The sequence below is a fragment of the Trematomus bernacchii genome, unplaced genomic scaffold (assembly GCF_902827165.1).
Source record: "Trematomus bernacchii unplaced genomic scaffold, fTreBer1.1, whole genome shotgun sequence".
Classification (NCBI taxonomy): domain Eukaryota; kingdom Metazoa; phylum Chordata; class Actinopteri; order Perciformes; family Nototheniidae; genus Trematomus; species Trematomus bernacchii.
The window spans coordinates 1,972,016-1,990,202 of NW_022987797.1; the positions used below are offsets into that span (position 1 = coordinate 1,972,016).

At 39.7% G+C, this 18,187-nt stretch overlaps 1 protein-coding gene across 1 annotated transcript in view; it reads right to left on the reverse strand.

The window, feature by feature from the left end:
• Positions 1-1,831: 1,831 nt before the first annotated feature.
• The window catches only part of ptprt (protein tyrosine phosphatase receptor type T), a 350,127-nt gene continuing 333,771 nt past the window's right edge, over positions 1,832-18,187 (reverse strand). Inside the window, exons 31-37 of the mRNA XM_034149943.1 lie at positions 15,854-16,003; positions 15,100-15,273; positions 14,823-14,954; positions 13,897-14,022; positions 12,188-12,351; positions 7,765-7,900; positions 1,832-5,962 (exon numbers count right to left, since the gene is read on the reverse strand). Of these exons, the coding sequence (XP_034005834.1) occupies positions 5,909-5,962; positions 7,765-7,900; positions 12,188-12,351; positions 13,897-14,022; positions 14,823-14,954; positions 15,100-15,273; positions 15,854-16,003 (936 nt within the window). The 3' untranslated portion in view covers positions 1,832-5,908. The remainder of the gene's footprint in view (positions 5,963-7,764; positions 7,901-12,187; positions 12,352-13,896; positions 14,023-14,822; positions 14,955-15,099; positions 15,274-15,853; positions 16,004-18,187) is intronic.

An 18,187-nucleotide genomic window follows, 5' to 3' on the forward strand; every position in this document is an offset into this window, starting at 1 on the left:
AGGTATTAAATACATGTAGTGGAGTAGAAGTACACCATTTAACTATGAACTGTAGTGGAGTAGAAGTACACAGTAGCAAAACATTTAAATACTCCAGTAAAGTACAAGTACCTCAACATTTTACTCAAGTACAGTACAATATTTTAACATAATTATATATATTTAATTTATTTCACATTTTAAATAAAGCAATTAATTCGGTTAACAATTTGTTAGTTTTTTCCTTTACAAAATAACAAAAAGTAAATACAAGAATACCGTTAAAGTACCGGATCGATAAGCAGTTTTGATAAGACTAGTAGTACCGTAGAAAACCTTAACGATACCCATCCCTAGATATTACACAAGTAAAGTGTTAAGAGAGTGAAATGTTGCTTTACGAATGTCAACACTTGATGCTGTCACCTTGATTACAATGTCAGAAACCTGTATTTGCCTAACTGAATTGGTTTAAAGAGAGAAAACATTTTGACTAAAAGTTGACTAAAATGTAATTTTTCGTCGACTAAAACTAGACTAAAACGTTTTGAGTTTTCGTCGACTAAAACTAGACTAAAACTATGAAGGATAGAAATGACTAAAATGTGACTAAAACTAATTACCATTTTCGTCTAAAGACTAAGACTAAGACTAAATCAAAAACAGCTGCCAAAATTAACACTGGTGGAGGTGAAGGGAATGAGCACTTTTACAGCCCTTTTGGCGAGGTGGGGGAACTCGGTCTCCACAGACAGCCACAAGTGGGCAAGTGTCACTTAACTAATCTTTTTCTCGTTATTTTTTGTCTCACGCTGCGCCTCCCCCGAGTCTTTCTGGCGCCCCCCAGGGGAGGCGCGCCTCACACTTTGAAAACCGCTGTTCTAGAGTGAGGGGACAATGGCGTGTGAGAGGGGCCAAAGAATGGTAGCAGCGGTATTGGGTTGGCAAACAGTTTTGAGCTGAGCCAGAAGGCAAAGCTCTCAATCTACTGGTCCATCTTCCTTTCTACTCTCATGGTCATGGAGGGGGAACGTCATCCCAGTTACAAGCGGCTGAAATACGTGTTTTCCGGAAGGTGTCTGGATTCTCCCTTAGGGCTGAGGTGAGAGGTTCAGTCCTCTGGGAGGGACTCGAAGTAGAGCTCCTGTGTGAACAAAAGAGTCAGTTGAGGTGGTTTCGGCATCTAGTAAGGATGACACCTGGCAACTGGGAGGAGGCCATGGGCAGACCCAGGACCAGCTGGAGGGACTGCATTTCCACGTTGGCCTGGGAGCACCCTGGAATGCCAAGGGAAGTTTGGGACCTTCTGCATGGATCTCCATGACCTGACTTTGGATGGATGGATTTCTCAACTGCTTTATTTTTACATTAGTTATACATTAATTATGACATGTATCTATTTTTACAAAAACATTAAGTACATATCTGAATTTTGTTTGTCCATTGTATATTTAAGACCTTATATACCATCCATTTTGTATTTATAATTGTATATGAAATGTTTTATTCCTGTGGTGTTGTTTTTATATATTGCTATATAAAAGTGTTACTTGTTGAACTACAAACTTCAACAAGTTTGCAAGTTTGATTGATTGTTTTTCTCATTTTATGACATAAGGATGACAAGTTTTTTTATCCTCTGTCATCCTTTTCTTCTACTTCCTGCTGGTAGAAACCTGTCCAGGAATATCTGCTCTTCATGTCAGCAGCAACAGTAACGTTTGACACAATATTAGTCAAAGAACTTAGAACAACTCGCACAGGTCCCTCAAATAAATGCATCATATGTAAATATGATCAAAATAAGAGTCTGTAAAGAGAGACATGAGATCACATTCAACATTTTGGTCCCTTTATTTCATGTTAACCACATTTCAAACAACTAAACAACCAATGGTAATGGCATCACCAGATCTAAACAGCACTGCTAGACAAATAATCATCAGAATAATAATTATACAAAAGAAATGTACAAATTCAGGACATAAAAAAAAATCCCAAAAGAAAACAAACAAAATATATAATACAGATGAACGGCCAGGAACCAAGCCAATAAAATAAAGCCTTTTAAAATGAAAATGCTTCTGGCTTTTACATCATCTTCAATACAACACTTTTACAGTCTCTGTCGAGATAGGTCCTTTAGTGAGCCTGGTACGACTCCAGCAACAACAACAAAAATCAAGCGCAGACTGAACAGTTTGCCACAAGTACGCCGGTTCTGTCCAAGAGAATTAAAAGCTACGAACTTTACTAACTAAATAGATGTTCATTAGAGACCTTTGTGAAATGTGAAGTTTCATTCCAAACTGGTTTATCCATTGTGTGAAAATACTGACACATGCCGGTATAAATTGACGCCTGACATAAAGGTAATTATGGGGATACAATTTTACACAATGATTCTTCAGTAACAGATTCACTGCCTTTCCAAAATGATGCGTTTGATCTGCTGTCTTTTTCCTGTAGTTAGTATATGTCAGACTTTCCAGTGACTTGGCTTTAATCCCGAAAGAATGACAAACAATTCCAAAGACCCTGTGTCCACTTAGTGTGTGTTTCAGATTTCTTTCAAAAATAAACCTTTCAAAGCCTTTAATGAACGTTTCTAGGATAATGATAACTTAAAAAACAAATCACCAATTCTGTATGACTAACTAGCCCCATTGCTTTTTGGTATCTATTTGGGCGACTTTACACTTGCTTGTAATTGATTTCTGACTATTACAGCCAACTGGAATATGCTTGCTCTCACACTTTGTATGAATGAGCTTTACCGCTCAATCTGACAGACGTACGGAGAGGAACCGATCTGGCGATAGTAAAACCATTCAGGGTCCGTTTGTCCAATCTGCTTAACCAAACGCTTTTCGGTCTTTGTTATGACACTAATCGTATTGAAGAAACGGCTAAAACAAAGTTCTCCTCCAATTTCTATGGCTTTCTGAAAAGTTGACATATTTTCCACTAGAAGCACTTGGAACGGCCGCAGCTAAAACGGCAAAGGCTCAGGAAAGACATTGGGTGCTTTTCCTCAAGGTGGCTCCTCATCATTAAAAGCAATTGATATAAAGACGTGCTCAGAAAAACTGGCTATGTGGACACAGGGATCGAAAAACAAAAAAAGGGAGTGTATCTTTAAAATGAGCTTTTCCATTCATTGTATACATTTTCTAAATGGACAAAAGAGGAACACATGTGATCAGATGAGGAGCGAAGGGCAAGCTGAGGTCAGCGTTACATCCTGTATGATTCTCATTAACTCCAACACTTCAAAGCATGTCAGCCATGTTGACCTTCTTCACATAGGGGTCAATCATCAACAGAAATCATTTCCTATTATACTGACGAGGTAATTTGGCAAACACATTTTCAAACACACCTCAATGGGCTTATCCAAAAGCAAATGTGAGGCTTTGTTTGCAGAGGAAAAGTGAATGTGACCCGGCTAGGCTAGGTGACCGTCTGATTTCTAAGCTTCTGTTTTTCTGAAAATAATCCGGAATGTAGTATACATAAAAAAAAAGGTCATGGGTAATGGATCTGATTTCATTCAAGGACACTTAACAAGTCTATCATTTTAATTAGCACGGTTAACGTTTCTACTGCAGTCATGTCAGATTTGCATTTCCGAAGGTATTCCAAAGATCAGTTTTGTCTGATAGCAATATATATTTGATAAATGTGTGCAAAGATGTTATGATTTCTTGCCTTTTGCTTCCACCCAGATGAATGCTGTTAAACTAAGCTGCTTCAGGTCATTTAAAAAACAAATGGGCACAAATGTGAAAATAAACCCCATTGAAAAAAGGAAACATATTTTTCACGGCCCGGGTAATATAATCAAAAGCTACAAAACACAGCTCTAACGTTATAAAGCTACAAGCTACTGCACACTCTTTGATTGATTGCTTTTGCCTGCCTGCAGTTCAGCAGGGACGGACAGGGTTAGGTTAATCTGATTTCATTTAATAACTCATCCCAGTTTGTTCAATGTCCTTTCAGCATTTCAAAGTCAAATCAAACTTTTGGAACCACAAAAACACAACAAAGTCAAATAAGTTAAATGTTCTTTAGTTTTACATCTGGAACGATTAAATGCATTTTTCAGTTTTATCATGAGTGTTTGAAAAAGTCTACTTGATGAAAAAAAACATCATTGCTTCCTTATCGTAAGTCACAGATGTGGGCGGCGGCTTAATGTGCAATATGCAAAAATATATATATCTTCATTTTTTAAACAATATGTGTCTAATTGGACTGTTTTTTAAGTAACTTTGTTCCAAACTATAATACCAAGTCGCTGAAAATTATAATGTTTGGAAATGATAACCTTTGTTTGTGTCTGGCGCATGATGTTTGTCTGTTTGTTTGTTTGTTTGACTGTGGTTGTCTTATCTTATTTACAGCAAGGGGGATGCACACTATAAGATAAAGCCATCCAAAAACATTCATGAAACCTTTTTTTTTTCTTTTTCATAAAGCCCCAATGTAAAAATCTGTAGCAGAGACAACAAAATATAATCTTAAAGGCAAACTAATTATTTTTATTTTTCTTTTGTCTGTGTAATGCCAATGCTCCTCTCCACCATGCACCGGACTTCACTCACTATATCTTCTTAAATGCTACTTCTTCCTGTTTTTACTAGTAATTACAATCAGCTCTTTCCTTGAAAAGCAACAATTTACAAAAAAAGTATGCTTAGCACTTAACATTGATGCAGTGAAGTGGTCCTGGCAACAAGGAAATGTCTCTGTGTGTGATTTCAGAGAACAGTGGTCTCTTGTTTTTTGCTTTATCACGCTCCTACGGAGGCCGACAGGTGCAAACGCGCTACAATGCCCCAACACACTAACAGGAGGAGAAACTGTCACTGGAAACTCATCTGAAATGTAAGTTGTATCTGCTTATTTTAACAATGTGATCGCATGATTCCTTCTGATATTATTTCTGATCTGCTGTAAGCTAGCTAGCAAACGTAGCTAACCTAGTCATTTCAGATATACTGATAACACTTATGAAACATGCTAACTCTGCCAAATTCGATAAAGCTCCAGTCCAAGCTGTGCACATCCCTTTTTAGGTTTCCAGTTTCCATTTTGTTTTGAGCTTCTTGCAACAGCCTTGTGTTTATGCAGGGCTCTCAGTGAATGGTGCAAAGTGCATGTGTTGCATGTGTTACAGCACATTTGTGTTTTTATATTTGCTTTTTTAAAATGCAGCACGTTTCTTCTAATGTAATTATTTTGGGCTGTTGTAGCGCGTTTGCCCCTGAAGGCCACCATAGGTTCGTAACCTTTGGTCAACATCTCAGCAAAACAAGCTTTATTTTATACTCTCCAAAAAGCAGGTTTGATGCATCTCTTCACTTTAAGCTAAAAGTAAAAATCTTCCAGTGTGCATCCAGCCTTCACAGGGAGACAACATTCAAGGCGTAGAATATATCTAAAAAGGAAATACTGTACAATAGTCACATCACAGCCCAGCAGAGAGGACAGAGAGATAGAGAAGGAAAAGCGGCGCTTTTTTTTAAACATCTTGTTTTCTTTTTTAACATATCATTTTTTCTGTTTTCTTTGTACAAGCATGTAAAGTTCACAGTCTCGCTGAAGCGAACACACACACACGAAAATCACCAGTGTGTGTGTAAGTCGCTTTTTGCTCTTCTGTACAGGTTGTGTGTATGTGTTGTCATAGGCACACACGTAGATGCACACGCACACACTCAAATGTGCAAGCATGCCCTCTCTTATTCACACAGAATCACGTGCACAAACTCTCAAACACACACACACACACACACACAGGCACACATGCTCACAGGTCGGGTTGGGTCAACACAAAGCAGTCAGTCTGTGTGTACCAAGTGTCGCGTTGAGAGTGATGGTCAGCGTCGAATCAGAAAAGAGGATTTCAGCCCACAGCCAATCAGAAGGAGCTGAGCGCCTCCAGAGCCACTTCATAGCAGAACTTATACTGCTCCTGTGGAGGGGACGGAACGGAAAGAAAAGGTCAATCATCTGCTGAATGATATCTTTGTTATTTTTACACAAGCGCAACCAAATATTAAAAACTATTTATTAAGTTCATTACATTTTAAATATGGTTTAAACACCCTAAATGTAACTTACTCCGGGCATGATATTGTAAATATTTCTTCAGAATCAGAAAACCATTATTCCTCCCACAGTGGGAAGATTTACATTGTTGCAGTTATACAGAGACATTTCTTATATACATACTTGGTATGTCCCAACATGTGTTTTGCTCAAAAAACAAGGCAGTATGGGTAAAACAAAAAAGGAAAACATGCCTTTTTGTATGTCTTTGTGATATTTTATTTAACGGAAATAATAGAAAATATAATTATAGATTTAACTGGACTATATGTTTTGGTTATAAATCACTGGTTGTTCTTAGTCTAGTATGTATATATTGAAATAAGTTAGGACTGTACATTTGAGCCAGCAAGAGATGCATACTGCCAGTAATGCTCTTCTTTATTAGGCAATAATATGTCTGCATATGTATATATTTATAGGTTTTAGTTGTATGTCAGAATGTGTTTGTGTTTCTCTGATGCTTACTCAATTGTGAATCAAAATCTTCAATCTTCAAGAGTCTGTCTTAATCTTATGAATACCAATATGGTTTTTAATCATCATCTCCTTATAATAATAATAATAATAATGATAATACATTTGATGTTATGTTTCTGCATGGGGTTTTTGGTTGTTGTGTTGTTTCCTGTTGTTTGCTCCTTTTACCCCTCACTACTCTGTCTCTCCTTGAAGGCTTCTCAATTCTCTCATTTCCCCTCCTCGACTCCTCTCCTCGTGTCTTAGTCCCGCCCACAGGAGATGTGAGCGGAGGAGTCGAGGAGGGGAGCCGAGGAGAGAGGAGGGGAAGCAGCAGGCGGTTAGAGAAATGAGAACTCCTCTCCTCTGAGCGGTCATTTTAAAGAGACGTCCATTAATGATGACAGGAGGCACAGCAGCCCTCTGTCTGATGGACAGATGTGTTCATGACCACTTATATATTTACTTTTAATTCATTCACAGTGCGGTATAATGAGACAATAACAGGCTACAGATGCGGACATATACACACACACACATATTTATATAAATATATACAATTTCAGAATCAAACAAGTATGAGAGCACTCTCATAATAACGTAACACAATCAGAGACTGGATATATATTCTATATTTATATATATTTAGAGAAATGAGATGTCCTTCAACATGGCACGCTGAAATCCATTTCCGGGTCACTACCGGAGGACCGAGGAGTCGAGGAGTCGAGGAGGGGAAATGAGAGAATTGAGAAGCCTTCCTTCTCTGCAGGGCTGGTGAGTGACAGGGGGCGTGGCTTGTATTCTCCTGGCTGCAGATGAGGCACACCTGTTCCCACTCACCTAATCAACCTTCCCTTTAAGAGCCTGGCCCTCACTTCTCTGCCAGAGAATGAAATGCTGTTGGACGATCCAGAGTGCCTCTCTGCAGCCTTGAGTCTAGTTTTGTTCACTTTGCAGTTTTTGAGCAACTTTTTGAGTTTTCCCTCAGCTTTGTTTTGGACCTTTCTGCAGCCAGCTCCCTGTCTTCAGTACCTGCCTTGGCCTAGCTTTCTTTATTAAAACACCTTGAAACTTAACTTGTGTCAGTCTCTGCTTTGGGGTCCTAAGTAGTATCCAAATGCCACATTTGATTTATATAGCGCTTTTCCTGGTGCTCAAAGCGCTTGAAGTGTGTGTGTTTGTGTGTGTGTTGTGAGTCCTCACCATAGTCTCCACCATGTTGGTCTTGTTGTTCCTCAGTGTTTTGACGGTGTGGAAAACATCCACGATGTTCTGCTGCTGGATCATCTCGTTGATGCTGCAGATGGCACAGAACGTTCCGGAACGCCCTCCGCCCGTACTGCAGAGGAGGAGGAGGGGGGGGGGGGGGAAGGTGAGAGTTAGAAAGGAGACTAAATGTCATCATCAAACAACAACACTGTTATTCTGCAAACTTAGGTATGCTCAACAAAATGATAGTGCTATTTTGCCATCGTTAAAAAAGGTGAAACACAAAGAGACTATAAAGGTTGAATGGAAGACGGAAAAGAAAAGAGAGAATGTAAAAAATGGCTTCAGTCCTTTTAAAGCAGCATGTGCTGGAGTCAGAAAGGTTCACTTCCTTCTTTTACCGAACAGCGGGGCTTGCTACTTGCCTCTCATCACCCCGGGAGACCTTTTTAAAATGTGTTGATTCAGAAATGTTATGTTTCATTTTCCCATCCCTCAGACGTATCCAATGATACCGCTGATCTGCAGCTACTGTGTTCAGTTGAATTATGTCAACGTTTCAAACATGCTCCTAAAACCTACGAACCCTCAAAGGGTTTTTATAAGACATCATAAAACAAGTCATTGGAAGGGACTTATGTGTGAAGTGAGTGCTTTTACATGGTAGGCCAGGTTTATGTAGGAGGAATGCTTTGTCAAATGTTCAACATTTTTCTATTCAAACAGCAGGAAAGATTCACGGCTTTTGTAGTAAAATGCAAATATTCTGATTGGTCGCTAATTTGAGTCCAAATCACAATTTGTTTCTAATGAGTAAAGACGTGTTCTGTAAAGTCACATTTAAGATGTATATCTTTTTATGTATATAAAAAACAGAGCAAATACATTTCACATCAGTGCCGCCAGACACATCTTCGATTAACCTCCAACCCTTACATAATCAAGGTCAACACTCGAGTGGTACTGAGAATCAAGGACACTTTGTTTGTTGCCTTTATTTATCCAGGTAAAAATCCCATGGAGATCGATCTCTTTTACCTGGAGACCTGCCACTGGGTTATTTTCACACTTTCTTTGGAAATGTACAAGATATGTTTTGTAAGCTTATTCTCTGGTATCTGAAGTGTCCACAAGTGAGCCTTTTCAATGGAAACAAGACCATCTCATCAGGAAACTGCAACTGAAGCCCATGTCAATCTCTATTGAGACATTTCTTACATGTACTACTATCACTAACTTTGCATGTATCATCCTCAAGCTAGTTCCAGGTGATCCACTTGCTACTGTTTGTATGTACAAAGAGTTTTGAATGGATCTTACTGTATGTATTTCATTGACTTGTGACTTGGCTGCCTTCTTGTCTAGGCGCCATTGTAAAAAAGATTTGATCTTAATTGGTTTTATCTGGTTGTACAAACATTAAATGGATGATATTCGAAATATAACATGTTCAGAACTAAATTGTGTTCTGTACCATAGACAAAGCTGGGGAAGGGGATAGGCGCCACATGTGAACATTGTTTGAAATCTGTCCAAAACAGATTTGTTTTATTAATTCAAGTCAGAATTCTGTGAAAAAAAGTCTGAATCTCACAAAATCTACAAATTCTGAGAAATCTCCATCCTGACTTTAATCTTAGAATGATGGCTTTATTCTCAGAATTGTTTATGAAATGATTGGAACTGCTACATGCACAATCTTTTTCTTATTGTCCTCTATCTAAAATACACATCATTCGTATTCAAAAACACACAGACAGATGTGTTAAGTGTGTTGCTCCTTACGATGCTCTACTCTTACGCTGTGATTTGCTTGAAAATGAGACGTGCTCAGCATTAAAGACCCGTCAAACTCCCCCCTCCCAGGAAAAGTGTGGAGCGAAAGTAAAATCAATTTTCACCAGCTACTGATTGAACCATCATGTTTCCCCTTATCTGTGGTATTACTGAGTCTGTGAAATCAATACGTGGGGCTGATTAGCCAGTGTAGCGTCTTTAACCACAGGCTGCATGCTTCTCTGCATCCCTGACCAGAGAAGAGGGAAGGGCGTTTACCACCAAATACCTATGCTTTGATTTACCTTTCAGTATTCAGTATTTCAGTATATATATCTCTTTATATACTACAACTGGGTTGAAGATGTTTAATAACTATTTCAAATATTTATATATTTGCACTATGAATTAGAAATAACTATTGATGATTATGTGCTGCAGTGATGCACTCCTGCTGTGTATATATATATATATATATATATATATATATTGTGCATTTACTGGCTATGTGGCGTTCCCACTATAGAAGAAAAACAAATCAACCCAGACTTTCCAGTCTCACCTGGCTCCAATCAAATGCCTTTCATTTTCATATTGAATAAAACATTGAGGTGGAGTGGACGCCATCACAAAATATATCCACCCCCTCCGCATAAGTTATACCAGGACTTTTAATTTGAAATGATGAATGATGATGTATACACTTTAAGCAGTAAGCCCATGAAAGCAATGAGTATTGATTTAAGCTCTGGGTCAAAGGTGTATTATGCATCAGTGTCACTATTCAAGTGCCATTGAGACACAAGGGATTTGACCATTGATTCAGTATTTAAACATTCATAGTTGAGTTAAGATGCACCAGTTTTTTGATTTCTTACTTTACTTGATGTGGCCTAAAATGTATAAAAAGCTATACAGATATAAAACGCGTATTTGGGAATTACATTTGTGTAGCTTTTCTTTGACAATTGTGTGCCTCTACTGGGACATGTCTCCATGCTTTGATGTTCAAAAAGCTCTTTATTTGCTACTCTTTTCACCCTCTGTCTGAAACTAGATCCCAGTCTGCTCTGATTGGTTAGCTGGCCAGCTCTGTTGTGATTGGTCAACTACTTAGAGATGTCCCGCCCCTTAGCAAATCACCTACAATGTGTTGGATCATTAGCCAATAGAAGCACAATTGTTACATAGTGATATCACTATGTTACATAAGTAAACAAAAGAAGTCCAATTGTTGGAGAGAAACTCCCTCTGGAGGGAACTGGGATTTTAGCCTTTGCAGACCATTTACATGCACAAAAACCTATAACACACTACAGGGAAGGGAAAACCCCAAATGGCATAATATGGTCTCTTTAAACTCTCTCTTTCAGACAGAGATAGAAGACACACTGAAATAAAAAAATAAAAAATCTCCCAGCAGCTTGAAAATACAAATCAATGCCAATGCTGATTGGCCCAATGAGCTATGACAGAGGAAGCTGATTGGATCAGGACCAGTGATGCGCCTCAGGCAATCTTTGGAGTGTGTGTGCTTGGGCGTAAGTGTGTGTGTGTTATTGTAAGTGAAGTTCCCTGTAATACCTTGTTTATAGATTTTACAGCCTCTGTTTCCCTCCCTCATTATCAGCTTCATTTGTTGTGCTAAGATAGGGACTATTTTTTGTGTACCTGTCATATTTACACACATGCAAAGGTTGTTTAAAACATATATTTTCTATTGCTACCATTAGAAACCACCTTGGGACTGTACTATTGTTTATATATAATAGCAAAATATGAAACATAACTACATTTACCATAGCGGAACATGTGAAATGATCAGGTGAAATGTTGCAGATAGAGGTTAACATTGGGAAAAGGACCCCGTTTCCCGTTCTATTTTCACAACAATGTGATGAAATCATGATGAAATACTAATAATGCCAGTGTAAATATCGTATATGCTGTAAAATATGTGTACAATCAAGTTTTCTCAAAGAAATCTAACAATGTTATTAATTTACTATTACTTTTACTTTATTATTGTTTTATTTGTAGCTTACTAAAAAAGTGGATGTAATATAAAGCCTTGCGGATAAATCACAAACACAACAAATATATAAACAAGATTGAAAATGTTGAGTTAAGGCCCTTTGTATGTTTGACAGATCAGCGGGGGACAACAAAGCATTAAAGAATGATCCAACAAAGAAGAATGGTTCAGTCTAGATATACCTTATATTCTATATATCATATTAAAGGTGTGTGTGTGTGTATGTGTGAAGTGAACATGTGTTTTGTCTCACTGTAAAATGCGTTCGTGTGTTATTTTATAAAATGTGTATTTCATCATTGTTAAGCGTATCTCAACATATTTCACCTTTCTATGTCTTACACACACACACACACACACACACACACACACACACACACACACACACACACACACGCGAAAAAAGGCAACACATCCATAAAAAAACAAGGGCACATTTGTCTCTCTACGATTCGGTGTTGATCAATCATCAAAGTCCTTCTTTCACCTGCTTCCTATTATTGTATTACAAGTTATGGAGTATGTGCATCCACGTGTGTTTGTGTGTGTGTGTTTGTGTGTGTGTGTGTGTGTGTGTGTGTGTGTGTGTGTGTGTGTTGAACTTACAGGCAATGCACCACCGTCCTGCCGTCTCCTCCGTCATACTGCTCTTGCCACTTTGCCAGCCTTCTCACCAATTGGAGGATGGAGCGTTTGGAGAGAGGCGTGTCCCTGTAGGCCGGCCAGCCAATGAACTGAAAGTGCTGCACCAGGCGGTAACCGTCCTGAGGCTGGAGAGAGGTGGGGAGATTAGGATTCTAGCTGTGAACCACACAACTCCCACTGTGTTAGCACACGCACTTGTGCGCCAATTAGTTCTTCTTTCTGCCATTTGAAAAAAACGACGTCTAGACTGAACAAAGAAGACGTCTTATGATGTGTAATTACATTTCATGGCAGACAAAATGTTTTCAGTTGTCTGGCCTCGAGGTGGTTGGCATCCACAACCCCAAAAAAAAAAACCCGCCATCATGTCAGACTGATTTACCGGTAGGATGTGATATTTACACACAGATACAGCTGTATCAGTTTCCTCTCTTCCCTTCCTTCTCTACCTTTATCCTTTTACTTCCTCTTACTCTACACTTTCTACGTCTCCCCTTCCAATCAATTCCTACTTTGTTTCACTTTACTCTATTTTTCCTTTACCCAATTTCCTCCTTCGTCGCATTCACTCACTCTACTTTCCTTCCCTTCCTGACTGTTTCCCCTCCTCTCTCAAAGCTTGTTGCCGTCCTGCTCTCTCCAACTCTCCCTCCTCATTGATGGCTTAGTGGTTGGGGGTACAGACTGGGCTAGGTGGTAGCTGCTCTCACTGTGTGAGAAGTGCTGTTGTGGCGATGATATGAGCCATTTCACGCTACACTGGTGATGTGTTTGAGAGGGGGAGAGAGTGAGAGAGGGAATATAGAGGAGAGTAGGGTAGTGGGGAGTTCACTAAGCGCTATAGGAGCATGCAGACGATGAGGCACTGCGAGTTGTACCGTCATGGATGGGTGAGGCAATGAGATGAGAAGGGAGTAACAAGAGGAGGCAAGAGGGGCAGAACGAGAAGGGAAGCTGAGAGGGAAAGCAGAGGTGAGAAAAGACAAGAGGAGGAACCAGGAGACAAGAGGAGAGGACAGTTTATTTGAAATGTTCTGTTGTATTGCACCACTTCCTACCGCACTGCCGTTTTCTCTAGAGTTCCCCCTAAACTAAGACTGTTGCTACAGTGTGTTCGAGTTGTGGTCGGTTTGCTACGGCATCATCTAGCCGGCTGCTCATGGGGAAGTAAAGGTCACACAAAATGAAAAATGTATTTTATGTGTTGTTATATTTTGTTCCTCTGTGTATCGCTTCACCATCTATTGTTATATGTCAAATATAGGTCAGGAAATACATCATTTTGAGGGTTTTCATCTGAAGCATAGGCAGTTTAAGACAGAAAATAAGGGAGAGCAGAAGAGAGGGTTAGAGATAACTGCAGGCTTTGACTAGAGCTGGTTGCAGTTACAGAAAGGTCTTTCACCCAAAATGTGATTAAGAAGAATACATTTCTTGAATAATTAATTCAGAACATGTTCCAGGATCGATTGAGGACCTCTTAAGACAAGGATAGCAATCAAAAAATGCTGCTTATTGTTAATTTAATTCTTAATTTCTGATCTTAGAAATGGCAAAAAAGGTTTTCCAAAGACCTGTCCAGAAGAACCATGTGTGGTCTCTAGGTCAATGTTTAAGCTGCTGGATTCAGGTTAGGTTAGGGTTCATGCCAACACAGAGTGAGTTAGTACCCTGGCCATGTTGCAGATCCTGAAGATTCGGTTGATGATGTCTTCATCAATGTCTGCCGATATGAATTCCACTTGAATGGGACCGTAGCAACATGAGCTCTTTTCTGGCCAGTACTGCATACATAACTGTAGAAAACAGAGAAAAAAAGAAAGAATTGTAAAGAGAATGAGTAAAAAAGGAACATTTACCAGGTATATTAAACACTGTTTCCTTTCAAAAAGCATAACAGTACAAGTGATAATAGGAAACACAATTTTTCAGGAAACCTTGAATTACTTCTCATCATTGATTGTGAAGATTGTCACCTCAGTGGATGGATGTGAGTTCAATTTCAAATGATTTATACATCCACACAAAGGACTGACAAATGATTCCTTGTGGAATCAGATATTATATGCAGAATACAAATGTTGTTGTTTGTTTAACAAGGTTTCATTTACTTGTATTCAGTTTAAAATCCCAAACCAATTTACGATCAACACTGGGGGAGATAAGGTAACTCGATCTGCTTGGTTAGAATATACAAATAGCTGCTCAATGAAATCACCATGAATACAAATACTTTGTAAAAGAAAATGTGACGATTAGATATCACTTCCCCAGTTGTTAAGTTACAGTGTGGCAACATTATTCTTCATTTCTATGTTTTGGTGAATATTTGTGAAATCTATGGACACTTATTACAAGTGGTTATTTGTTTTTAATTGTTTTGGTGCAAAACTTTAACTGAACCCTTCTTAGTTGGCAGAGTATAATTCCAAGGACCTTAAATATCATTTCAAATTCATAAAAATAGTCTTGGGGTGTATTGATCCGGCCGCCGTGCAACAGTCAATGTGTCAGCTCCTGGCTGAACAGTCTTCTCTGAAACTAAATGAATCAGGCCTTCATGAGTATCTGTGTGTGCGTGTTTGTGTGTTTCTACCTGCGCTGTGTCCATCTCATTGAGCATTACGATGGATGAGCAATTGTAATCGAACACCAGCCTCCAGAAGTCGCCCATGGTGTTTGGCAAAGGATGCTGGGTAACAATGAAGGCCGCTGGCTGTTTGTGGCTCTGTAGTGATGAGAATGAACACAAATGAATAACTCAGACAAGTGAACAGAGCAATGCTCATATATCGAGACATCTCTGCAGCAGTAAAAGATGAAACTATGATTATAAATGACACACACATTCACATCGGAGAACGTACACTTACGTCCATTAACGCAGCGTTGATGTAATTGGAACTCTCTCCGTCCACAGATATGAGGAAAGGCAGGCATCGGTCTGCTGATAGAACGTCCATACTGCGGTTCTTGTCGTGGTTCCTGGGTAGCAAGCCAACACTGCAGTCCTCTGGACGCACTCTGGGGGTCACGATGTTCAGAGTCTGATGGACAGGAAATATGTTGATTAGTCCTACTTTAACATTTCCATTCTAAAAACATAGCATGCAGATTGAGTAATACTAGTTTGACGTCCTCAGGCCAAAATTCAGATTGACCAGAACTTGTTTAGTTGTTTTTGGAACAACCATCGCCTACTACTACCATACCACATTGAATTTTAACAACAAATCCAACAGGGACTTAAATGGAGGAAGAAGACCACCAGGAGAAAGTCATTTTTGGACCAAATCGATTCATTAACAATCCAAGATTCACAGCTGGCATTGTTGCTACTGACGGGCTCATCCCCGTGATGGAGGTTGAAGATTTCAAGTTGACTAAGTGGTCAACAATGGATGATTCGACTCATCGACTTACAGGGACCATCCCCCAAAATACCATTAAGAATACTTACAAATGTACCTGTTTGCCAGGCTGACAACCGGCTCAATACCAATGTGATAAAACAACTAAACATCTTGTTTTTATGTCACGGGAACATTAACGCTGAGGTCTCCGATGAATTCCTGTTAGTCCTCACAAACAACCAAAACCAGAGTGTGAGTGAATGTGTGTTCTTACCTGGAACTCATCTTTAATCTGGCTGGAGTTGGTCTGTGGGTCCAGTCTGCTGATGTTGTAGTAAATGGCTCTGAACTCACACACTGGTATGGCTGTATTCCCACATAGACACGCCTCCAAGATGGCATCATGAACGAACACGTACTGCTCCTGCAACAGGAGTCACAGCAGTTTGAGGAAAGAAGTGCTCGAGTCAATGTTTCTTTCAAGGAAAACGGACAAATATCTGGCCTTTCTGAGTAGACAGAGGATTGACTGTAGTTTCTCTGAATGGCTGCTAGTATTGACACCTTGGGGATAGAGGAAGCTGCATTTGCTTCCTTTCAAGTCTCCGACAAAGTCCACTGTTTTTGTTTGCTTTGTTTGTGTCTGTGTGTGTGAATTAATTACTTGTGTAATTATGCTCTCTCGACAGCCTGAAAGTGAATTAAAAGGGAGAAGTGCCCTGCAGTGTTTCTGTGCTTTGGATCAAGTGTGCTCTTTGTGCTCCAACTAGCTCACTGATAAAAGCATCAGCCACGGTGCATGTTAAATACCTCTATCTCTCACACTATCCTTCCAATTGATCTAGATTTTGATCGCTTTTAATTTCTCTTCCCCCCCCCTTTTTTTCTCTTAGTTTCTCTCACCCTTGTGTTTGTCTGCTGTCTCTCGCTTTTTCAATTAGCTTTTTTGCCTCACACATCGGTCTCTCGCTCTGTCGAATGTTAATTGTTGCCCTTGGAGCGGGGAGAGAGTTTAAAAGCATCATGAAATGTGCTCTCCTGGCCATTACCTACTCCACCACCAAACCCACAGACTGAAGCACACACACACACACACACACACACACACACACACACACACACACACACACACACACACACGTGAAAAAAGGCAACACATCCATAAAAAAACAAGGGCACATTTGTCTCTCTACGATTCGGTGTTGATCAATCATCAAAGTCCTTCTTTCACCTGCTTCCTATTATTGTATTACAAGTTATGGAGTATGTGCATCCACGTGTGTTTGTGTGTGTGTGTGTGTGTGTGTGTGTGTGTGTGTGTGTGTGTGTGTGTGTGTGTATGTATGTGTGTGTGTGTGTGTGTGTGTGTGTGTGTGTGTGTGTGTGTGTGTGTGTGTGTTGAACTTACAGGCAATGCACCACCGTCCTGCCGTTATTATGTTTTATCAAAGCTGGTAAAGGTGCAGCTAGTTGTAATGACTTTGTATACTGCAGGGTAGCTTGTGAATTTACTCCAGGTGGAACTAAAGTCTGATTTAAGAGGTGGTTATATTTCACATCATTCATCCAAATCTGTAAAGTAACTAAAGGTATTATATAAATGTTGGAGTAGAAGTGGCAAAAAATGTAAATATTCAATTAAAGTACAAGTATCTCAAAACTGTAGTTAAGTACACTACTTCAAGGTTCAAGGTTCAAGGTTCTTTATTGTCAATCTGACATAGCTACAGAGTAATTATGCAGTTGAAAATCTTATGTCACAGGCTTCTCCAACAATGCAACATAATAACATAACATAATAACAATAAGAGCAAGAGCAATACAAAAATAATAATAGTTATAAAAATGAAATAAAGTTATGATGTGGAATAGTGCAGTATGAGTCTATATACAAGTTATTGGAATGATATATATATATTAGGTATTAGATACATACTACTGAGTAGCAGTTGAATGTTTGAAGTTGTTTCAACAGTTCAATTTTTTAACAGTCTCACTGCCCGCGGGAAGAAACTGTCTCCGAATCTTCTTGTCCTTGCCAGGATGCTGCGGTAACGTCTGCCAGACGGCAACAGAAAGAACAGTTTGTGGCTGGGGTGATGGGGGTCTTTGATAATCCGTAGTGATTTCTTCCTGAGCCGCTGGGAGTAAAGGTCCTCCATGGATGGCAGCTCCGTCCTGGTGATGTGCTGTGCAGTTTTCACCACCCTCTGTAAAGCCTTACGATCGAGGTCGGTGCAGCTGCCGTACCAGGCCGTCATGCTGCCAGTCAGGATACTCTCTATCGTGCACCTGTAGAAGTTGCAGAGTATCCTGGAATCCATTTTGAACCTCCTCAACCTGCGGAGGAAGAAGAGCCGCTGTCGAGCTTTCTTGGTGATGGTGGTGGTGTGAAGAGACCATGTCAGGTCCTCAGTGATGTGGACCCCAAGGAACCTGAAGCTTTTGACTCTCTCCACCGTAGTCCCATTGATGGCGATGGGGGCGTGTCCCTCTCCCTGCTGCTTCCTGTAGTCCACAATCAGCTCCTTTGTTTTGCTGATGTTGAGATGGAGGTTGTTCTCCTGGCACCAAGATGTCAGGTTTTCGACCTCCTCTCTGTACGCCG